The 25,139-nt window shown below is 40.6% G+C and overlaps 1 protein-coding gene across 2 annotated transcripts in view; it reads left to right on the top strand.

The window, feature by feature from the left end:
• csmd2 (CUB and Sushi multiple domains 2) overlaps positions 1-25,139 on the top strand; it is a 261,451-nt gene that overhangs the window by 81,033 nt on the left and 155,279 nt on the right. For both annotated transcript variants that reach the window (XM_040021190.1, XM_040021191.1), the window contains 2 exons: positions 2,334-2,528; positions 7,927-8,134. In XM_040021190.1, the coding sequence (XP_039877124.1) occupies positions 2,334-2,528; positions 7,927-8,134 (403 nt within the window). The remainder of the gene's footprint in view (positions 1-2,333; positions 2,529-7,926; positions 8,135-25,139) is intronic.

Here is a 25,139-nt window from a genome sequence, read left to right as displayed (position 1 = left end):
TGATTTTCAGTCCTGCAAATATGAACACAGACAGTTAAAATTTGTATCTAACCATGACTTAGATATGAGTTCCACCTTCGCAATCATATTTTTTTTTCTTACCATCTGAATCAACCCATGTAAGCTGTTTACACATATAAACTCCTGAAAATGTCAGGAGGATACGGTTGGAAAGCTGTCTGAAGTTGTCTCTCAGACAATGTTCCGACAACGTCTAGCACACAGCAGGGTGCAGTTTGCATCAGCCGCTTTCTAGCTACTGGAAACACTGCGGTTAGAAAAAGGTGTCTGCTTAGTAAAGCATGCAGTGGGCAGGGCACCCACTCGGTAGCTGTGGTGTACAGGACAAACTGCAATAATCTTACATTGACGCAAATCATGGGTATCAGACGTCACAAGAACCAGGGTGCATGCATTTTAAACAGTGTAATGTCTGACTTGGAATGTCTGGAAAAGTTCAGAGCTGCAGTGCATTTGCAAAAAACAGCTTTAGGCAATCCTGACTTGAACTACTGTATAATGTATTCAGCTTAAAATGAGGAATAAAATTAGGAGGAAGGCGAGGTTGGTGGTGTCAAAAACACACATGATGTTCGAGAAGGAGCCCGGGGTTTGTGTGAGACTATTTTTAAGTTTAGTTTTACTTTTATTTTAGCTTGCTGTTACGTCTGTGCAACAAAACTACTTGGTTAAGGTTAACAAGAGATTATAGTTTAGGTTAAAATATACATAAAGTGGCTTGTGACACATTTTGAAACTTAACTAAAAGTTGTAATAAGCTACTTACATAAACAACATTTGGAGTGGTTTCTTTCCGTTAGCTTCACAGCTGGGAGTAGCAGAATATGCTCGCACACACACAAAGACATTTCAAATCGCACTCGTAGAGGTCATGTTTGTTGTCTGCTGCGTGGACTGGACACAAACTGTTTGCAGTCTATTTATTTACCAGCCAGTTAATTCCGCAGCTCAAGCTCTGTAGAATGCACTATGGGGTGAAATGATTGATCCGTCCTTGTTAGACCTTGCTGTAAGGAAGTCTTTAGCTTAGACTAGAGTGAGGAAACCTGAAACATGAAAACAAACAATCACAAGAAAGAAAGAAAAAAAAAAAAGATAAAAAGGGGGTTTTAGGGTTTAAGTGAAGTTTGACTTAAAGCATTTCTTGTGTGTCAAAGCAGCACAACAAAAAGATCATTGCATTATATTTTTCCCTAGAAAAGGATCACAAGAAGCATCTTAACATGCCAGTCATGCACTCGTCTTTATGAATGTTAAGAGCTAGTTATTTAAACAAATGACAAACATTTTCTAATTAAAGAAAAGGCAAATTTTTCTTAAGACATGCTTTTTTTTCTTGGGCAGTCAGTAAGAGAAGACTAAAAGTATTTTATTTAGTTATTTTTTGGTAATACGTTATAGAGCTGGAGACATTAGATAGGATTAAAAAAAAAAACTTGAGTGTGTTTTGAGCACGATGGCGAGGTGCCAGCGAGCTGTGTTTCTGTGTAGGAGCCATTCTGTCCTCGCTGGAGTTCAACCCAGTTCCTGTTGAGGGACTGAGCTTCATCCAAAGTCCAGCACATGTTCTGGCCAGGTCCCTCGCTGTGTGGGAGTGTGTGACCGGGACAGTAAGCTGGGTGACACAGAGTACGTGTGTGTGTGTATGATGTATGTTTGGTCATTGCCCTTTTGCTCACACTCTAAGGATTTACTGTCTAAAATGCAGAGCAAAGCTCTAATCCACTGCACTCCTATATAGTACTGTAGCAGTGTGTTATAGACTTAGCTGTTCAGGCGTAAGTCATTAAGGTACATGGAAACTGTGTCTTTCACTGGAACATAACATGAGCTCACAGACACGAGATTGGCTGAACTTCCTCTGAACTTGATTTACATAATAATACATAATTAGTCAAGGTTCTACCAATAGTGAGCGTGCTCCTTTGCATGCACCTACATGATTGCACAAGCAGTGATGGTCAACATAGCGTGCTCAAGCGACTACCTTGATAGGTAAAACAGCACTTAGTGCATTTGGAATTTCTCGACTATGTCAACTTCTGTCGGAGCTCTGCTACTACATGTAACTATGTGCACACATCTCAGAAGATACGATTTTATCTGTTTATCTGTTTGTTTTGGAAAGATGTTGCTGCTTGGGTCAGAAATGTTGCCATGAACAGATGGCTCTGTGTGTCGTTATCTGTCATCAGACTTTCCCTCGTTTTCTGGCCCTTGGCAGTGCTAACGTGATGCAGTGCCACATACTTTACCACAACCCGCCTCGTTTACTGTCAGTTTTCTCTCCCCCCCCCCTTCTATTTCTACAGCTTTGCCCAGCTACACTTGTGGTAATCCTGGAAAGCTACTCAACGGCCACCAGCAGGGGTCTACTTTTAATATCGGGGACAAGATCCGCTACAGCTGCAGCCCGGGCCATGTTCTAGAGGGTCATACCACCCTGTCCTGCCTTGCCACTTCAGCTGGTACTGCTGCCTGGGATTTCCCCCTTCCTTACTGCAGAGGTAAGTAGGAAGCTCAGCAGAAGGCCGTCTGTTATAAGGGACCTTTTGGCTAAATTTTTACATGTTAATTGAATCTGTTTTCAGTGCTTTTGCGTGAACTCTTCAGAGATATTTGAGGTCTTTCATTTATTTTTATGGAAAAAAGTTCATGCTTTGTTTAAAAAAAGAAGAAGAAAAAGAAACAAGAAATCTGCTTTGGTTATATCTACTAGTTGCTATAAAAAATAACTGACCTTGTTTTTGGATTGAAGAGCAATCGGTCTCGCTCATTTAGTCTTTTCTCCACCAGGTGGATAAACCAGCTTCTCCAGCCCACATGCACCGACATACAGTATATTTACACATGCCTCTACATGACCTGACACTGGTTTTCGGTGGTTATTCTGATATCTTATTTACCATGGCAGGACCTCATGTGTTAGCTCCCAGTCAGGCGCTCGTGCCAGTTGTCCTTCCCTGCGAGCACCCCTGTGGCAGCGACACCTGCCAGTGCATGTTGTCTGACACAACATGAGGATTCTTGAAAATACTTACACTGTAGGCAAAAGTGACACTATAATACTTCAGTTTACAAGATTGGTCTTTGAATAAAAGATTAATTCCTAGAAAACTGCTTGACCATCTATATTCATTTGCTTTCTTGTGTGTGTGTGTGTGTGTGTGTGTGTGTGTGTGTGTGTGTGTGTGTGTGTGTGTGTGTGTGTGTGTGTGTGTGTGTGTGTGTGTGTGTGTCACTGTGTCCGTGTGGCCAACGGTTTGTGTCAGTGCGCCTGCTGAGCAGACCACTGAGACTCTATGCCATCTGCAGCCATGCCGGGAGTCAGGAAGCCCACATAGGAGCACACATGGCTGGGCACCACGCGCCAGCACAGTCCCCCCACCCTCCCTATCACACGCAGGCACATGCACATGCCTTTTCTCCACATCAAAATGGGAGATTATTTTGCATGCATTTCAAAATCACGGTTCTTTGTAATTTATATTTTCTTGACGATAACTTTGTCCCCTCTTTCATTTCTGTTTGCTTCCTAGGGAATTTCTGTTTAGACCCCAATTCAGCTTTGTCAATCTCCTCACCCCATTCCCACCAAGGCTCCATCCTGGGGGGAAAAAAAAATCACTCAAGCACTCAAGGATGTGATTATGTCACCTTTTCAGCAGAAATTACACGCCAACAAGTTTTAGAAACTGGCAATTTCCCCTGTGATTAATTGAGGTCTCCTGGTGCCACATAAAAGTCAACGTGTACACCTGAGTGCTCCTTCATAATGCATAAGTGTATTCTTAATGTCACTCCAATTATAGAGCCTGCCCATATGTGCTAGAGCAGAACTTGCACTGTACTTTGGGAGCAGAGAGAACATTTTGGCACAGTCACCATTCTGGACACAGGAGAGGACCAACGTGCCAGCACTGTCGGGCCAAAGATGATAAGCCAGCCGTTGATGACACAGATAATGTTTTACATTTCCTGTCTTGTGCCCAATTTGTTTTTTTCTTTAGCTGTGAGAAATGTCATTGCTTATCATACGAGTACACTTATAAAGGATTTAACATCAGTCTTTTATTCCGATTTTGACACCCTTTCCATCTCCACTGTCGCCCTTTTCTGAGCTTTTCTGTGCTCAGACCCACGCCTCATCTCTCTTGCTATTTTTTTTTTTTTTTTTTTTTTTGCTGCATATCTTTCCAGAAATAAGCTTACTTCTGACAAGTTCTAAATGTCAGTGCACATACCTGCAGCATCACACTGACACAACTTTTTATGTTTGGTGTGTACGCATCCATTATCCTGCTTATTGCAAAGACACTCTGACTTTTAGTTGTAGTCGGTCACATGTAATTAGAAAGTCCCAGATATAGCTTTCATGATTTCTGCTGGTCTTATATAAGGATTGATTTCTGGATGCATATTAAACACTAATGTGTTTTTATAGCTTGCATGCATCAGTCATGCTTATGTCTTATATCTTGCCATGACTCTCAGAGCAATCGAAGCAGCTCCTAACATTTAATAGAGAACCATGACATCCTAAGTGACAGGCTGAAAAATGCACTGTTCAACCGTGGGAAGCAGTCTGACATCTACAATTGACTGAAGAAAAAAATTAAATAAGTTTCTGCACACCTCACATACTGAACGGTTCAGAAGTTTTTTGGGGAGCGGGCTTTGGCTTCATATACTCTGTGGGTACAACCCGCTTTGGCTCCGTTGTCGTACAGTGCTTGCATCGGCCGGTGCCGGCTGCGAAAATTCAGAGAGTGACGGGGAAAAGTCAAGGTGAAGGCAAGAGTGAGGAGTCGGAGACTTCCCTTCAAGTGTGAAGAAACAGTCCTGTGTGGAATATCAATGCACTTCCTCATCCTTTTTTCTGTCTGCATTCTACTTCCTGTCACTCCAACTGCAACGATCACCTCTCGCCCCTCCCGCCATGCGCCTCTCTTCTCTCTTCATCGTCCACTCTCCTCCTGCACTTTTCCCTTACCCAGCCTCGCATGTCACCTGTCATCCTCTTCATCCCCTTCTTTTCCCCCTTCTGTCGTAGTTTCCCTTCTATTGAGGTTCACACCTCACAGGTTTCCACTCGCCCGTACACTCTCCTGCCCTCCCTCAGGGGGAGTGTGGTGGTGACAGGTAGAGTGGATGATAGACAGGGCCAGACACTTTTGATCTCCTCCTCCCTTCTTTACCGCCACACACAGCTAGTTGGCCACTCGATATAATGAATCCCACTCCGCGGTGATGCAGATATGTCCTCAGAGACACTCACACATGCACGCATACACACACACCCTTCACAAGTACTGTGGAAGTGTCGTTCAAAACTTCTTTTGACGTGTCCTCTCTGTTCACAGATTTGTGAACTGATCTATAAATGAAAGAAGGCTGTATTTCAGGCAGTGTCACATGCTGCATTGTTCACAGCTGTAATGAACATATCAGAAGCTGGCATGGGGAGTTAACCTGGCAACATTTTAAATGCATGCGTTATTATTTAATGGTCTCCCTAAAGCACCGTTGAGGCGGGAAAGAGTTGCTTTGATTAACACAAATCTGAATTAATCAGAATTTAATCACTTCCCCCCACGTTGCATTAAGTTGCATCATGCTGCTTTCCCCGCTTCCTGACGACTGTAAGAGCACTGTAGGGCATTTTGAAATCCTATGACTTCTTTCTCTCTGGCCTATGGCAAAAATTGCAGACAAAGGAACAATATGCTGTAACTCACTACACAATTTCATGCTTCTGAGCTTGGAAATATGCAATTGAGCCTGTGGCAGAAAGATAATGTGTAGCCAAAAAATAAATAAAATGTAAAAAAAGAGGAAAAAATATTATTATTATTGTTACTGTAAATTGCAATAAATAAGGCTAGGAAGCCATATCTGTTGCTGGTCAGTGGTTCCGTGTTAAATCCAGAGTCAAATTTAAAATCTTCACATCATCGTTCTTAAATAATCAAGCCCCATCTTATTGAAGACTTTATCCAAAGCACCATATCACCCCGACAGAACACTTTGCTCTCAGACTGCAGGCTTACTTGTGGTTCTTATGGTATATATTAGGCTGCTGAGGGCTTTCCATGATGCACAGAGAGTGAAAAGTGATAAGCCAAGAAACGCTCAATGTTAAAAGTGGTGAGTAACCCCCAGTGTACCTCACCTCTGATGGGTTGTGGCAGATGGCTGCCTCTCCTTGAGTGTTGTTCAGCTGGAGGTTTCTTCCTGTTAAAAGGGAGTTTTTCCTTCCTACTGTTGCCAAGCACTCATTCACAGGGGGTCGACTGATTGTAGGAATTTTTAAAAAATGAATTGAAACAGTTTTATGATGCTGGTCAACAACCTCTTTTCTCAAAACAGTTTCAAGATAGTTTGTTTGTTTGGTGTCATGGAAACTGAGACATCTACAGATGTTTTCATCTGTGTGCTGATGTTTTCTTGTCCTATTAGCCTTTCTTCAGAAAGCTCCAAAAACTTAAAAGTAGGGATCAATGTATCAATCAGTATACTGGAAAATCCTTAATTAAAAGTTCTCTTCTTACATGATATTCGCCATGTATATCTTATAAATGTATTCCTAACAGGTGGAAAGTTTACGGTACCGCCTAGGTTCTTTTCCAAAGAAATGGACTAAAAAAGTTATAGAATATAATTTTGGAAGATGTTGAAATAAATCATATAATTGTTGTCATTGGAAAAGTTTGCTTCCAAGACCCTGATAGGAGAATAAAAATATATAAATAGCGTCCATTTTCAAAAGGCTTTAACCATGTTTGAGAGGGATTTTTGTCAATATGAACTCATTTTGTGTAAGCCAGAAACTACCCCATCAGATTTTATTATGATAACTTCAACAGTCAAACGTGACCTTTGACTGCAGTTAAGCTGCAGTTTGTTTATTAGCGTTTAACTTACCTCGCTCGCCAGCTGCTTGCCAGTTGTCTGTACACTAGGGTTTCCTGACTCCTCATATCTCTTTGTGGCATCTCTGATTACCAATAGCATTGGTGTGGGCAGCATGGAAGGCTGACATGCACCCCTGGGGTAGTACTATCCACCCTCCATGACGCACAATGTGTGTTCCCAAACACAAAAAAATAAGGCATGAATGAAAGACAAACATGCAAACCAGGAGTTTATTTCACACTTTCAGTATGAAGTAACATTTTGATGCTGACTTTCATAGCTGATAGATTTAGCTTAGTTAACATAAGTGGATGGATATCAGCTGAACAGCTAAAAGAGTATGAGATCAAAGCATTTTTTGTCCTTACCAGATTCTTGCCAGTTTGTTTTGTCCTTCCTGTGTAAAATATCTCACCTGTCACTCCTGCACTCTTCAATTGCGGAAACCGTGGGGAAAAAACAAAAAAAAGTTAAGGAGACGAGATAAATGAACGTGTCTGCAAACGCACAGTCACATTACGCTTTGATTTAAAAAATCAAATCAGCAGTCACAAATGTCCTCCTGTTTTTAATCATTTGATGATTACGATGGATCAAAGTAACTGTTCCGAACACACACACAAACACACAATAACTCTAAAGGTCATGTAAGTCCTTGAATAAACTTGTGTTGCAAGTACTGGTTATATGTGGGTGTGAGGGTGTGGTGTGACACTATACCAAGGCAGATTTCATTTATTATCAACCTCATAATAATGCTATCATTTTACTACCAACGTAGGGAAACTATATAAAAATCACCTTGAGTGATGAGTTGTTGCCGAACACGTCGACCAACGTTAATCCCCACCATCATTATCTATCTGCGCAACCCCTCTGTACACATTCAGCGATCGGTACACCTCACACTCACGTGTCTGTGATTATTTCTGTTTTGCAAAGATTTTTCTTCTGATATTAATTCTTTCACAACTCTGTTTCTCTCTGCAGCGGATGACGGATGTGGAGGGACACTGCGGGGCCAGAGTGGGGTGATAACTACTCCCAATTACCCATCTGAATATAACAACAATGCCGACTGCACCTGGACTGTGCTGGCTGAGCCAGGAGACACCATTGCCCTGGTTTTTTCTGACTTTCAGCTGGAGGATGATTATGACCTGTTGGAGGTCAGCGGCACTGAAGGTTCTTCGCAATGGTGAGTAGTCAGCTTGCAGCATTTATCTGGGGAGAGAGCTGAGAAGGGGGGAGAGGTAATGCACCACAGGCATGCAGGCCTTTTTTTCAGGTGGTCGAATGAGTGTGGTGAAGTATGGTTGGAAGTGGATTGGTGTTACTGTATGTAGGTCTGGTGGAGCTGGATCATAGCTGGTACTAGCTTCGAAATGAAATAGGGCGATAACAGTAATTTGTTTGATAGGCAGCACCTAGCTTTTATATTACAAACTCAGCCTGGGTATATCATATGGTCTCTGGTTCTAAAGTGTAATTTGAACACTCAATCATGGTCACACGCTCGCACTCATTCTCTCGATTACTCAGTCTCGCACAAACACACATGCTCGGCTCTAATGATGAAGAGATAGGATGTCCTGGCGTCAGCGTGGGTCTCTCACCATCTGTGGCAGCTCCTCCTCTCTCTGACAACTCTCTCAGCTCAGGAAGTAATTAGAGAGCTCGATTACCACCGCCAGCCGTAAAGTGTTGTTTCACCCCCATTCTCGCGGAAACAGAGAGAAGCCCGCGTGAGCACAAACGGTCATGCACGCTAAAGCATTCACACTTTCAGCTACACTTTAATATATTTTCACTGCTGCTTAAAGATTTGTTGCAAACAGATGTATTCTTTCACACATACACACCGGCGTTTTGTGCCTTCCGAGACCACACATAGCCAAGCTTAGCTTGAAAAACAAATATATATTTATATATTGGTTGAATACAGGTAGATGCATTTTTATGCATCAGGAAAATCTGCCATGCTGCCTTTGTCTCGGATATAATATAAAAATGCAGGTTTAGTTTCAGGATCGTGTCGGAGACAGACAGCTCAGATAAAAAAAAGAAAGACAGAAGACTTTGGAGTTAGAGCCACAGGCAGTTGGCAGGAAAGGACAAGGGGTAGCACTGGCTGAGCTATTTAACACTTGAGACACAGGCTCTGAGAGACAGAGAGGAGGGAAAAAAGACTGTTGATAAGGGAAACAGGTTCAGAAAGAATATATGAGAAGTCATCTCAGAGTGAGAGGGCCCCAGGAAACCTCACGTCGGTTTCGCTCATTCGCTTAGTAGTTAAGCAAAAATACTTCCCAAGAAGAACTTGATTGACTCTGAGCGGTCTTAAAACTGAAAAAATTCTGCCTAGTAGTCTGATATTAAAGTCTCTTTGAATCTTTGCTTGGCCAGTGGAGAGCTGATCGCTTCCTGGGCTCCCACAGACCGCCGCCTGACTGTGCTTCTTTTGCATATTTTACGATGTCATCAGCTTCTTGTCCTAGACTTTGATTTGCTCTATGTTGTCATGGGGAAGCGCCCAGTTCTCTACTGGCTGTGTCATCTTTGTGGCAGTGGTTGCCAGTGGCGTCTATGGTAGTGCACCTGCAGCATGGCTTTGCTGTCTTAAAGAACAAGGAAGAGCAGAAGGGAGTAAGTCACTAGAGAGGAGGCAGAAGGGCTTTGGCAAGTGATGGATACTACAAGTCACAGTTGATCATGCACATTGGAAGGAAAAGGAAGTACAAGAGACAGAGGACACGATGCAGACAAGCTGGCTTGCATCTATTGTTTCACTTTTTCTTCTCTTGTTTCGCTAGCTTAAGTGTTACCCACATATTGTACCACTGATTTGTAAAAGTTGTGGCTATTTTTTCTCATTTTTAAAAACTCATCAGCCCACTTTACCTCCAATGTGTCGAGGTAGTGAGCGGGGAGTACTAAGGATGTGGAGAAAGTGAAGTGAATCACAGCGAGTATTACTATGGAAGAATGTGGCCCGGTCTTATGAATTGCATTTTCTGCTACATAATGTGAGCAGCTGGGTGCTGGTTTACTTAGGGAAAAGATAGCAGCAGGATACAATATGAGAAGAAGATAAGCCGTAGGAGGCGATGTGATGCTCAGGGTGTTGTTCTGCTTGTAAACCTTTGGTCTTGGAATTCATTTTAATTTAGCTTGGGCACCAACCTAAACATTGTGCATCCTCATGGCAGTGGTTTTCCTTAATGTGCCTGGCCAAAAAAAAAACCTTTCAGGGATGATTTGAGAAGAGGGTTGTAACCTCGTGTGTTTGTGTGAAGCTCAACGCTTCTTTCTCAACAACTCTCCAAGAAGAGGACAAAGATTATTATTAATGTTGTGGCTGATTGGTGAAGGCAAAAGAGGGATGCTATGGTACAGCAGTAAAGGAATGAGCAGACACTAGTGACGACATGTGAAAGGAAGGGCATGACCTTTGAAGAAGAGGGTGGACGTGAAGTTGAGAGATGGGTGCAAGGATTGAAAACTCAGCTGGTGGCCAATTAGAGAGGTCAGGCTTGGCTGTTTGATGACGCTGACCTAAAGCCTTTCTGCTCTCAGTGAATGAATGGATCAGTGAACCTTCAACTCAGTGGGGCTTGACGGTTGATGATGCGCTCTCTCTCTCTTCCTCATCATGCAAATACGCTCTCTGATTTCATCACACTGGTGTGTACACAGCTGCTAAGCTTAAAAGCTGTTTCTGTATTTCAGATCTTATGGTTTACAGTTTAGCGCCAAAGGGTCATGTCGCTAATATGAGAATACTTGTTTTTGTTTGTTTTTTTACATTTTTCAATCTTGTATTGCTTTCCATTGGCTTTAAGAAATATATCACTATAAATTACTGGTATTTGCAAATGACAAGAACGCTTTCTTGTTCTTGAGTGGGTGATGTCGGTCTCCCTCTATCCGATTGCAGCCGTTGTTCAATATGTGGGAATCTGTCTGAACTTTATTGATTGATACCTGACTGACAGGTTCATTGATCTGACACAAAAAAGAAGGGCCAAGAGATCGTGGTCAAAACCATGCTTCCCAGATCGATCCACAGCATTTTAAACTAAAGCAAGTCAAGCTTGCATGTTCTGAGTTTCTTTGTTGCGCTCACGTTTGTTTGTGTATGTGTTGCTAAAGGGAGAGAACGAACCACAATTAACACCATCAGTCACCAACAAGGACGTCACCTCTGTGAATATCTGAATGTGATCTTGATAGGATGCGATCTCTACCATCCTGCACTTTAATTGGCGGTTCCACGGAATTAGCATTCTGAAGAGGCGGCAGAAAAAGACAGCTCTGAACACCAGCTCCACAAGCTGAGATGTGCATGTGGATTGAATGTGGCAGCGGGAAAAGCCTGGTAAAAATGGCAAGTGAATTAGGTGAATTCTGCCTCTGCTCAGCGGTACCCTGACAGGACTTCTTCACTGTTGCTTGCCCAGGGGAACACATTACTCTGCTATTACACTGTTTGCATCCACATTGATTTTCTTCCCCATCACCATCCACTTTGAGGCAATGTAAATAATGCCCGATGCTAACCAATTGCCAGATCCTCATTTGCCCACTAGCTACTAAGTGGAACTCACAGCTATTTGACTTGTAATTTTCTTAGGTGCTCAATTGTTTTTCAAAGCACTATAATACATTTTCATCTACCAGCAGTGCTCTCTTGAGATGTTGAAAGGAACTCCCACAGCAGCTTGAATACTGTAAATAGAGAGTATAAAGTGCCTAAATCTGTACTTGAAAGAAGTCTGAATATTGGCTTTATTCCCTCGGTTCTACAAAAAAAGATTATGTAAAAAAAATGCCACATCACAGTTAAGCGATTGCACCATTTTAAAGAAAGTGTTTCCAAACAAAAACTTAAATCATCTTTTTCTTTTCTATCTTGGTAACTTTTGCAAACTCTTTCTGTTTCCCAGGTGATTTTTTTTTCTTTCTTTATGCATCCATCTCTGACAACACATTGCTCCCTGGGAAAATGCAACTTATTTCTTCCTGTTTGGAGATCTGAGAACCCATTGAGTTTTGATCCCTCTAGGTAACCTCCTGCTTTCTCGTGTCTGTTTTAACTCCACGCCTTTATGGAATTGAGACGCTGACATTTAGCCAGCCTATGGATTATCCCCGGCGTGCTGATTTGTGTCAAACTGTCCCAACCTGGCGATGGGTGTGTGTACGAGAGAGGCAGAAAGAGATAAAGAGTTGCCGGAGAGGAGTGCAGAACACTGGATATATTGATTGGCTGTTAGGCTGACTCACCTGAGAGTGAGTGAGTGAGTGAGTGAATGAGTGGTCTTTGGAAAAGCTTTCTAAGTCCGGGGGCTGTTTTTCTTTTGTTTCCAGAGAAATGAGTGTGTTTCGTTTTTGTGGAGATAAATGCTTCTTTCTTCTCCTTCTATAAAAGACAGTGGAAAACTTGTTTTTTTTCCATGTCAGGGCTCGTGAGATTTCCTAAACTCAGCTTTTTTACTCAAGATGATCATTTTCCTGCTTTGTATACAGTCATGTACATGTTGTATTACAGCTGTGAGAGTTGTTACCGTATGCAGATGTGTCATGAACATGCCAACTGCTGTTCGCCATGAGGAAAACACATTCATTAGTCACACCCTCCCACTGGGACTCCTCTGCAAAGCTGCTATTTTTTTTATGTTATAAAACGGTCACGGCGAGAGTGTGTGTGGAAGTGAGTGATTGTGCGGCTTCTCCGGTGAACAGCGTTTGACTGACAGTGCAAGAAAAGGTGATTACGCACTCATGCTTTGCTTTAAAACACAATTATATATGTACATTTGGGCACACAGACAGTGATTTCCAGCATCTGAATACAGGTCATTTGCAGCGTATGGAGGGGCATTTTGCATAAATATGTGTACTGTGTCACGGTTGAGTGGGCGCCTTTTCTCATTGTGAATGTTAAATACATTTCTTATCCGTTTCCTATGCTCGGGCCTGTTTTTGCACAAAACAGGCTGCTGTAGTAAAGCAAACGTTTTGCTTCGGAGCTTTATCCATAAATCACCAAATCGCTAGGCAGGTCATGTCACTCTGGTACAACTTTCCCTCTCAGTGTCTCAGTGTCTTTGTTTCTCAGACATTATGTCTCGTAACTGTGTTGTTACTGTAAGGCATTTTAATGGCTGATTTTAATGGTCTAATTTGTCAACTGAAATCCAGTAACCGGGGCTGTTATCGGAAATCCCGCGTACAGATCATCTAAGATAAAAGTAAGCTCAGGAAAATGGGTAGAAAATGATAGATATGGCAAGTTTTCAAGAGTTGAGCTTGCTACCCGTACCATATGGAAAGATTTGCCTTTGAAACACAGGTTACTGTAGACAAGTATTGGCTTTTACTGTTTTTCTCTTTGCCTTTTTTCTGCATACTTGTGCTATAATCACTTAACTGACCATGTGGACGGAGTAGAAAGATGGTAGAGCTGTCCACAGCTTTTTGCTAGGGACAAGAATGTGATCACAAAGTGCAAATTTCACCCAGGACAGAAGCAACTGCTGCAAAACAGTTTCTGCAACATCACATGCTAACACAAAGCATCTTGATGTGTGCTTAATCATGATGGTAAGAAAATGTCACATGTAGAAAGCTCATTTCTTGAAAAATGAAAACATTTCTCCCACTAAAAACGTAAAGTCCAGATGAACACGATCTACTTTCTGGGCTAATAAAGAAGAGAGATTTAACAGCTTCGTGCATACCGAGCTCAGCCAAGTAGAAAGAGCCTGATCTTCAACAGGTAACAAAAGCAGTAGTGATGGTCAGGCTTATAGCTTTACAGCATTCACGCTTCTCCAGTAGAATTGCTGCCGAGCCCTGTTAAGTGCTCTTTGGGCTGGTTTTCAGCGTTGCTGTCAGTTTTGTGTTAATATTTAAATACCAAAGGGGAGATTTTTTTTTTTGTCTTCATTAGGATCAGGATTTATGTCAGTGTGTGGGACTGTTGCCTGAGGTTTATACTGCTAAATGGCTATATAGCAATGTATCTCACACCAAGTTACAGAGTAATGCAAAAGTAATGTAACCAGTGGTTTAACAAATTCATTTCTCCAGGGAATAATTAACGCCATGCATTAAGTAACAAGTAATATATAATGCATCACTTTTGGATGTGGATTTATGTTCTATTGGAAAGGCTTGTCTGCATAACTAAAGTCCCACAACTGCACTCTTGTAAACTTTTTCATTTAAAAGCTTATGGGACTAAAATGAAAAATACCTCAGGGCTAATGGTTATGATGCCCTGACACCTCAAGGATCTCACATCAGAGGCAATGAAAAGATGCGCTACCTGTCTACAAATGTCACGCCCTCTTATTTAGCAGCAGCTGTATCTCAGTTTCTCTCTATCTTACACACACATGGTTTCTTTGTTAACCTCCAGACCGTAGCTGTGTCTGCCTTTAAACTTTATTTTTGCCTACCAGTTGTCAAAATCTTAGCTCTGCTTGTCCCTGAATGTCTGAGCTCCCATTGTGTACTTCTTTTCTAGCTTTTTTTTTTTTTTTTTTTTTAGCTTTCTACACTCAAGCACAGTTTTGCTTATTAGCCTTTGCTTGACCATTGGATCAATAGCTCTTGTTGCCAGTCGCGCCACTGTGGGCCTTCAAAGTTTGCCGGAGTTCAGATTTATGAGCAGCAGCACTTGGTTGAGGACTCAATCTGCAACGTGCCATTGATCAAAGCAGCATTTATGATGAAGTTTGTGCCACCCGCCAAGAAATTCTCCAGCTGAACATTATCTTCAACACCTGGTGCCATGCTGCAGATTGGCTCACCCCAGCACTCTACACCGTGTTACTCACTCTGTCACATTGCTCAGGCTAAGAGCTGGAGAGGAGAGGGTATGTTTGAGTGCAGAGAGGAAGGTTAACAAAAAACAAAACAAAGAAAAGCTCAGCCATGGATTCTATCAACCTCCCAGGCTTGCATGTGCATACCTGTGTTTTCCCAAGGTGACTATTTCCGTTCCATTGGCAAAATTACACCTCAGCACACATGAAGATTGGTGACTAATATGCAGCTTTAATTGTCATTGATGATCCGTGTTATGTTTAAAAACAGCAGGTGCAGCAGCTTATTAGTCAATATTCCATGTAAACCGGAGCAGCCGGTGCAGCAGTGTCTGTGTAAGCATGTCTAGCCATGTGTTACCTCACCCCCATCCCAGTGACACCAGAGAGCACACAGAGGTTGGAGGTAATGTGGCAGATCACTCTGCCCTGACTGGGTGTCTTTTTAGTTGTTTTTACCAAGCACTGCACCGTTGGGATCCAATATGTTGCTTTTAGTAATCACATAGATGCACTAATGGCTTATAATTTGTACACAGAGGCATATTTAAGTTACAAACACTGGCACCCTGGGCCTCCAAATGGACTGGATGTTTTTTTAAAGATATATCATTTCATTTATGCCAAAAATATTTCAGAAAAAACTTTAATAAACACCTCTTCCATCGCGGCTTCAAGGGAGAACTTGAATACTAAAGTACTGTCCGCATCACTGCAGTAGTGCATTTATGACAATAACAAAACATATTTTTGAAATAATCCTCTTATCCAAGTTTTTTTTTTTGACAGTTTTTTAGTTGTAATCCCCGAAGCTTTTCATCGTCTTTGCTTAACAGTCACGTCTGTCTTCCTTCTTCCTTTCTAATTATTTAACTAATTATATTAACAGAGAAAGGTCATCTATCAGTATGGTCAAAACCACAATTATGCTCTTGTTTTCTGTCTTTCATCATCTGTCACCCCTGTGAAACTAATTGTTTTACGCTCATGTTTGATCTGCAGCTTCTACTGATGCTTCATCCCACAGCTTGCTTTGATCCCTTAAATCACGTCCTGGGTCAAGTGCAGATAACCTTAAGAAGGATGGTTTACTTCAGAGGCTCTTTTGTTGTGGTGTGATCAAAAGACGCTGTATGGAAATTTATATTGACGGCTTTTGGTCAACACCATTGTTCTCTGCCAGGGTTTTGTACCCTTGGGCATCTGAGCACCCTGATGTTTGAGGTCCATAAGCACATACCTGCAACATACAGATGAATCCCAATCAGGCACCTCTTCTGTGGAACAAGCCGCCAGATTTGGGAGATAGAAACCCTCCCTAAAAAGATCAGGCTTAAATTTTTCCTTTTTTTTAAAATAAAGCATATAGTTAGTGTAGGATCAGTTAACCCTAACCCTGGTTCTGCTGAATGTTTCTCCAGTTAAAAGAGAGTTCTTTCTTTCCACTGTTTTGACATTAATTGCAGGATCTTTACCTTACAATATAAAGCACCTCGAGGTGACTGTTGTTGTGATTTGGGACTATTTAAATAAAGTTGAATTAATTTGAATTTCAGCTGGTGGCACATTGTATATTTCTGCTCTCCCTTCCTTTTTTTAAGCAGTTAACAAAAGTAAAAGTGAAATAAAAATACAGGCAATTTCTCAGGACAACCTAGAAAAAGGTTGTCATTCCTTAAACTTTCTCCAAGTATGATTGGTGCAGCACTGGGTGTCACAGAGCTGTAAGGGGTGTCACTCCGGTCAATTAATCAATCACAGTAATTAGCTCCGATAAAATAAAAGGAAGAAGTAGTGAGAAGAGGAGCGGCTTAGAAGGAAAGCAATGTATGAAATCAATTGGCCAAAAGTGCTGCAGTCAGTGGTCTGTCACAGAGGAAAATGGAGTTTCATTTTAAATTGTAAAAGCAGGACTGCAAGGATGAGTACAGCAAAGTCATTCCATTAGGCCCGATTGTTTGATGCTGTGTGTAACTGCATACACATGCACTTGAAATGGTTCTGCTGCACTGCATGTTCCACAAGTGCTTGAAAGTAGTCCAGGATTTAGTCTGAAACTGTGAATTTGTGCTCAGGATAAAGCCCTTGAGCATAAAAGGTCTTGTTGTCTTATAGTGATGTTTATATGAGGTGATCGTATTACTGGCCACTCAGAGACACCTATGATTAGTAATTTGTTAAGCTAAATTTAAACATCCAAACCAGACACAAGTGAAAAAGGACAAAGAACTTAGTAAGAACTTAGCATCTGATCAACATTAATACAATTCAATTAATTATTATAGTTATTTAACATATAATTGGTTGTTGCTATGACAAGAAAGAGGAATAAAAAAAATATCTGCCCAAAAATATCTTTGTTTGCAGTGTGACCCTGATGCAGTAACAGCAGAACATCTGGTCCCTGAGCATCCCCAGAGTGGACGGACATGTCATTGTCTGATCTGGGTCATTGCTCAACAGCAACACATCCCTTCTCTCTTTGTGACATCCCCAGTTTTTCCATAAATGGAAATATAGATAACAAGAAAGGCAAAAAACTGCATTTTATAATGTGTATCTTAATAGTTTATATATTTTTTTAACCAACTCTGCTTGCTTTCATTGAATTAAGCACCATTGTGTCGATAGTAGTGGAGTGATCTTATGTCTGTGAATAAGTGCTTGTATTTAGTATTTATTATTATAATTTCATAATTGAAAACAGTACATTTGACTAAAATCTCTAAAAATAACAGTAAGTAGCTTTAAAGCTAACCCACTCTGGACTCCTGAGTTGATGCACTAGCTTTTTAGGCTTAGTCATTCTCACCTCAGAGGACAGTATTACTCACATAGTGAAGGTCTTGTTCTACACAATTTGAGACTCATGGCTAAATATCCCTGCATTTTAGGCTTGGAAAGCTCGCATTAGTGGCTGGTAATGAAAGAAGAAAAGAAGGATCAGGAGAGGAAAATGAGGGAACCTGCAAGGTGAAATAAAGCAAGGGCGTGCTCAGTGGTTTGGAGTGTAATATATCTTAATCTTCTTTGGGACAGCAGGACAGGTTGCATGTGTGTATGCCGGAGTTTGTACAGTCGGTATGAATTCACTCGTCTGGTGCTACTGTGGGGTGTGTTTGTGTGGCAATGAAATACCCGTCCTCTTCCCATTCATCAGACAGAGCCTGTCTTTTTGTATGAGGTGACATTAGGCCAACCTGAATATATTTACAGAGGAACCTTTATGAACTCTGGTGAACGTGCCTTGACCGGCAATTACAGGCTGCACGGCCGTGAGCCTCCATAAAAACTCTTCCCAACTGCATCAATAAACGTGGGGAGGCAAAAGGTGACAGGCAGTGTTGAAATTCACCGTAGGAAAGTCTAAGCTGCACTGTCGAACCCGTACATGGAAAACTGGTGACATGATTTTGAAGTTTTTTATTCTACAGCAGTGTGAATGGTTGCGCGTATGGTATGAACCATTTAAAGCAGATGGATGTGTTTTTTCTTTTTTAAATAACCAATTAAACTCATTGCAAATGCAGTTGTTCCTTTTTAGAGGTGAAGTAAAAGCTCAAACAGCACAGTGGTTATATGATCGACTAGACTCCTTCTGTAAGTGGCTTTTTGCTTGGTAGAGATTTTTGGAGAGTGCCAGAGAGGTGTCTGGATCATATTGATCCCACAGCACTGCAATCTTTCTTAATCCCACTCTCCTCACAGACGAGATGAGACAGAAGCAGTGACAGAAAGACATCCAAAATAAATAAATAAACGTTATCTCGAGTAAGCTCTAATATAATGCGCCCCTGGGTGGCAGGAGTTTGTAAGCAAGTTCATTTTTAACATCAGAATTTTTTAATTTTTAGTCATCAAACATCAAAAACAGTTTCATTCTTTAGGTGATCTGCTTTTCTAGGTGTTGGCTTTTTAATCGGACGTATGCACACAGACACGCCAAGGGTGGTGTTTGCTCTCTCTGGTGTCTTGTTGGACAAGCGATCAGCTTTACGCCCGTGCCAACACGTGCAGCTCATTTACCACTGACATCACACCCTTCCGTCTTTTTTGACACTGAGGGTGCCTGTTTGCCACCCTTCCTGTTTTTTAATTAGATGGTCTGATTAGAGAACATTGATGAGGGTTGGGAAGGGTACAAAGGAAGAAAAAAATAATAATTAAAACAGGGATTAGTCTGGTCTGGGGCCTCGTGCAGACAGAATTAACGCCGAGCGCTGTCTCGCTCTATCACTTGCAGATCAGTGTTGCTAATATCACAGTATTATTAGCTGCACTATCCTCCCCAACTGTGTGATAACAGAGGATTACAGAAGGTGCTGTGGCCAGTGAACCAGGAAAAAACAGTGTGATTTGTCTTAGCATGGCTAATTAGTGCGCTGTTTGCATGGATGATATGGATCAGGGATAAAGCTGATCCTTTGACAGAGGGCCAGCTGTGGAGGCTATATTGTGGCTCAACATGAAAACGCTTGTATAAACATTCAGCCATTTTTCCTGTGCATATGCTTTAATAAACAACTGGTGATCAGTTTACAGTGTTGGCATGGTAAGGCAACGGACGTGGGCACGGCTGCAGGCCTGCATCCGGATAACCTGAGACCTGTTCGCACTGCTCTTAATGCTGCTGCTGACATAATGGAGTATGACCTATTGGTTTATAGGGATACATGTAATGGATTGCATATATATATATGTTTTAACTTTAATAATAATAACTTCATTCCCTTGTGTGTTGTGTATGTTTGCTTGGTGACCAGTGCCAGAGCTGAAGGGTTAATTAAGTTTTAAGACCTACAATCCTGACGAGTTCCTGCATCACGCGCACGAAAATGAAGGGCACGTTATCCAAAGGCAGCTGTTACTGGCATTCTTCTGGAGCTAAGAAGGGCATGTTGTGAAATTACTTGGTCAGTATAAATTGGTGTTGGTTCTCTTGCATTACATCCATTGTATTCATAATTAGTCCCAGTGTTGGCGGTGCACTCGACTGTAGGGTAATTACCTACAATATGTGAAGAAACCTTTTGATTCATTTCCATGGTTATGAAATCTCTTTTCAGCGTAAATTAAATGATGGCTGAACTGAAGTATGCCGTACCTCATAATACTGGAATTTAAGTATTCTATTTGAATTCTATTCTTTGACAAATTTGCTTGTGCTTTTTTTCCCTCTCGTTTTACCCAAAGTGCGTTTGCTTAAAGCCTTCATGCTGTTAATAGAGCTTTAACTCAGAGCGATAATTTAGTATTTTCTTTTCAAAAACAACAAGAAAAATTACCCCTTTTAATGTGCCATGAATGGCACCATTAGAATAGATAAACAGTGTTGCTTTGAGAGCAATCTGACTTTTCTTTGGCTATTATAAAAGCCATTAGTAAGGGAATGGGGGTATTGACTCTTTGTTTTTCACAAAGTTACTTGTTTGGGTGTTTTTTTGTAGCTATGGTTCTAAAACAGTACGTACAAATGTAAGAACATGCTGGGGTCTAAAAGGTTCTTGACCTGATACTCTAACTTCAGCTTGAAATTGTAATATTATTAAGAAGTTTACTTTTGAGATTACAAGATTGTAGCAAACCTTAAAAAAAATCATTTCTGAAAGACTTCTGTAAGTGTAACACACCTGAGATTCCTGTAAGTCGTTTTACTGTCAAAGAGAAAATAAATTCTCAGCGAGCAGGAGGAAAATTAGCTGCCATAGACGATGAGCTATGTTCTCAGTGTTGACAAAAAGAAAGAAAGGCATTGTTATTTGGTGCAATTTTTAAAGCTACAATGGCACCTCGGGCTTTTATGGCTAATTTAAGTTTATTATGAATGTGTTGCACTTGCTAATGGACATTTTATTTGATGGATTTTCTACTTTAGACTTGTCAGCCCAGATTCTTTTCTTATTGACAGCTTGTGGCATTTGAGGGCTTTAACAGTTACAGTAAGAATTATGATTATTATCCTTTTTTTGAAAGTAAATTAATAAGCATAATGGATTCTTGCTGCATAAAAGAACTTTGTGACTTTAACAAACTCCTCTTCCTAGAAGTCATTATCTGTGAGACTTTGCTATCTGGGCAGAATTTTGAGAATAAAATATCAACTATTAGGCTGTCACTCATTGTAACAACTGTTTTTCACGTCTATCACCTGTCTGTCCGGACTGGCTCTGTGGTTCAGTAATGCTACATGGTAGTTCTCCAAGAACTCTGAAAGCCCTGAGGTCTCTGTGGCCATTTGCTCCTGTAGATGCTGGTCGTATATAAACTGCTGCCAAATTAGCAAAGGGTTTAGTTCCACTTTGGGATTCTTCCAGTCTTTTTCCTTTTGTTCTTTTCTGTCCCAGTTCATTAAAGCAGATATTACACTACTGTATGAGAGTTGTATATCTTTTCCCCATCCGACAGTTTGTGCTTGATGGCACGCTTACTGTCCAAAATCCGTAATTAGTGTGCCCTAAGCCTTTCTGTTTTCTATGCTGTATTAGCTTTTCTGTTAGATTTGATGTCATTAATGCTTCTAAAAGCTGTATTTACTGTCACACTTACCTGTCAGGTTGCATGGTTACTGGCGTCTTTGTTTAACAAATGTATGCTTTTGTATTTATTTATTTTTTAATCTTGAAATATTATCAAACTGGAAGCTTTGTCATATTAATGGGATAAGTACAGCTTTGTTAGTGATGTGTCTTGAATCTCTGCTGCATAGTTTTTAAGATATAGCTAGTTTGTGACCCATTTTTTAAAAAAAATCCTTAAAAATTAAGCCGCCGCAGCACATTATCTGCAGCACATTAAAAGGGAATTGATTATGCATTTTGTGCTCTAATATTCTGTCAATATTCGTCCTTTTTTTTCTTTGTGCCAAGTTCTCAATTCCAAACCTTGGCCTGGTTAGGGCTCAGAAAACCCCACAGGAGATTACTGTAGCTCAGGCTTTAGCTGTGGTCCTCACATCAAAGGTGCAAGGAAAGAGAGGGAGCCACTGTAGAGATGCAGAGACACAGGACAGCAAATACTGGCACTAGTATGGAAGGGGGGAGCGGGGGACAAGCAATAAGGATGTGCTATAGACCAAAGGAGTCTCTTGAACGATGATGAGACGTTTCTCCCGCTGAAAACGCTATATCCAGATGATCAGAATCTACTTTTTTGGCTAAATGGCCACGGGGTATCCAAATCAGACCAAGGTCAAATAGAGTTTATGGAGCTCCATTCCATTTGTTGTTTCACTGTGTAAGTGTCCATGCTGACATCAGACTGTAACACATACAATGCTTATTTGCTCTTCATGTTGCATTAAAAAGAAACAAAGGCAAAGTAAAAACTTTTCAATATCAAAATACATTAGCTGCAAATGTGGCTAATACAGATAATAACAGTAACTGAGCTGTAGGACTGTCTAGTTACAGTAAGCATCACCAACAACATGTTGGAAAGAGCTTTAAATACAGCACTCTATAGTATATCTTAACAATTTTAGTATAATATAACCCTTTTTTTAGCTGTTTATATTCCTCTCATAAACTTCATAAAAAAAAAATCTTGATGCTTCAAATAAGACTGAAAATGTAACAATCTAAATACATAATAATATAGAAGCTATTGGCTAATTGTGTAATTTAACATTAAATTGATCAGATTCCATTAAACTGAACATTTTACATTTATTTGTGGAACAAATTTGATTTGATTAATTACTTAAAGTTAGCATTTAATATTTTGGCCATAAATATTTTCGGGTGTGTATACAGTTTACATCTAGCATGTATTTCGTATGTATGTACCTCGTTAGGATATCACGGTTAGTGTTGATTTGTTATTTGGACTCAGGTTATGGGAATTTGTAAAGGTTTAAAAACAAAATTGAATCATTTGGTCTTTTTCTCTCCCATTTACATAACATGGTTTAACCAACCATGCTAACCAACCCCAAGTCTCATCTTCATGTTATTTCTGGCATATATATTAGCTCGTTCTGTAGGACAAGGTCCTTACTGCTCTGTCTTCTGCGTGTTCTGGTTATTACCTTGTACTTACACATAAAATAAAAATAAAAATTCAGGCATTGCATTAGTCATCGCTGAATACAGGTAGAAAATGATAGTCACTCACAGCATTCATCCCTTCCCGAGGCAGCCCTCTGTGCCAGCCAGTCGTTTGTTCGCAGAAGTGATGAATTTCATGCTAATTATCAAGCACACACTACTGCTCAGGGAGCTTTGTGGGCAGATCCCAAGACAGAAGGCTGTGAATATAAACAGGCACACCTGCACATACTCACACAGCGGTAATAATATGGTGTTCATTGGGACGATATTTGGGCGCTCATGGGCAGGGCATTAAAGTCGCATATTTTATTTACCTAATTGAGTCCAGTGGGATTATTTATGTGATGCTTTGTCTTCTGTGTAAAGGGAAGACAGTGGAAGGAAGATGGACAGAGCTTTTAACATACTTGCATGTTACAGCCCCGGTCTGTTTTCAATTCTCTTGGTTGGAGTTCAAAACGAAGGAAGTGGTACGATTTTATTGTTTTCATATTTCTTTGCCCTTTCCTCTATCACACATTTATATTGCAAACAATGTGTCTAATGGCCTTTGACAAGTGAATATCATTGTTTTCTTTTTAACCACAAAGTGAAAATCCCACTTATTATAATATGTTGTCTATCAGTGCTTGTTAACGATGTGCATCCTTAGATGTCATATAATTTAGAGATGACTCATTGTTTATACAGTGCGGTTGGCATATTTTGCTCACAGTGGTAAAAAAAATGCCTCCTGATTACCTTGGTTAAACAATTAGCCTGAAAGACAAATCACAGTTTCCGTTTGGCATTGTCACAGCTAAGAAATAAAAAGGCAAGTAAATGTATAAAAAAATAAATCTGCTGTAATTACTTGTCTTGCAGTAAATACTTTGTTTTCGAGAAACATAAAAAAGCCTTCTTCCTAATTAAATAAAAACATTATAAATTAAAAAAAATAATCTGAAGATATGTTATTTGCAAATATTTTTTATTTATGCAAGTTCCCTAGAGGAGCAAAACTAACTTGTCAAGAGCAGACACAAGAGCAGACACATTTTGCATTTTATCACAACATTTACCAAATAGTCTTTCGGTGTAAATATCCCATCAATATACAGTAAAAGTAAGAAAGAAAGAAAAATAATGAAGGTCAAAACATTTTCTAGTTTTGTTGAACTTCATGAGCTAAACAGCAGAAATGTAGCGGACTGATTTGCAAGCAGTTGTAATTGTTGTGGCTTCAAAGAAAGTATTCCCTGTTTGCACTAAACGGACTTCTGTGAGTTTAAAAGTGCTCATGTCTTTCAGATAGACGTCTTTGTCAGCCCGAGACCATCCTTAAAACTTTTTTTTTCTGTATTCTTTTTGAGATTAATAACTTCAAGAAATGCTAAAGTTCCTGTGGGAATAAAAGCTGGAAATAAAAAGAGAAGATACAAAAAGGAAAGGTTAAAATTATCCAACAAATTCTAGCCAGGCAAGGCTCTACCTCAGGGCTTTGCTCCCCTCGTCTCCTTACAGAGCATAGCAACTTGCATTACTTTACTCTGAGTGACTGTGTTACTGCAGGCTCGCTTTCTGTCAGGGAAAGACTGATGTTGATTGACAGCTTACACAAGGTCTCTGCCAAAGCTACTGTAATCACATTCACCAGAGTAAGGCTCAGGCATACTCAGCCTGTGATGCCCTGATGGCCTGGAGGAATCAAATGCATGAAAGCTTTTTTTTTTACCACGATGTATTTAGATATAGGGGAACTCATGTAAACGATGTAGCGTAGATGTGTCTATGAACTGCTGTGTTGCAGTGTACTTTGTGTTGCTGTGTGTTATAAATGTTTTCCTTGTACCTCATGCACAGAGGCAGAGAGGCCTCTGTGCATGAGGCACAGAGGTTTAAACTTATATATTTTTATCTTAATCAAAAGAGTTTTGTTGTTGTTGTTTGGTTTTTTTTGGCTGAACTTTTCCTGACTTTGATGCTATCAAAGCCCCCCCCCACCCCGCTCACCCCATTCACACATCCACCCCAGCAAGCTGTTTGATTCCTCTTAAGTGCCTCCTGCTCGGGGCTCCAGTATTAATGAGAGCGAAATTAACGACAGTGCCACCATTGTGCTGCCATTAGGCTGCTCCTGTCCCAATTATCTGATGTTACTGCCGTCATTCTCATTATGTCGCCTTTTTGAATTTCTAAGTAGAGATTAATATCAATTGCCGTGCACTTTTAGTGAAACCATTTTCGAGAGGCAAATCGAGTTTGTTTGCTCAGCGAATGCCTCAAAAGAAAAAAGTGACGAGAGCGGAAATTGAGCGCGAGAGTGCACAGCTGGTAAACA

Source organism: Simochromis diagramma, unplaced genomic scaffold, assembly GCF_900408965.1.
Source record: "Simochromis diagramma unplaced genomic scaffold, fSimDia1.1 OVJJ01000753.1, whole genome shotgun sequence".
NCBI classification, from domain to species: domain Eukaryota; kingdom Metazoa; phylum Chordata; class Actinopteri; order Cichliformes; family Cichlidae; genus Simochromis; species Simochromis diagramma.
The sequence above is the reverse complement of the archived record's forward strand: the minus strand, read 5'-3'. Positions and strand labels throughout refer to the sequence as shown.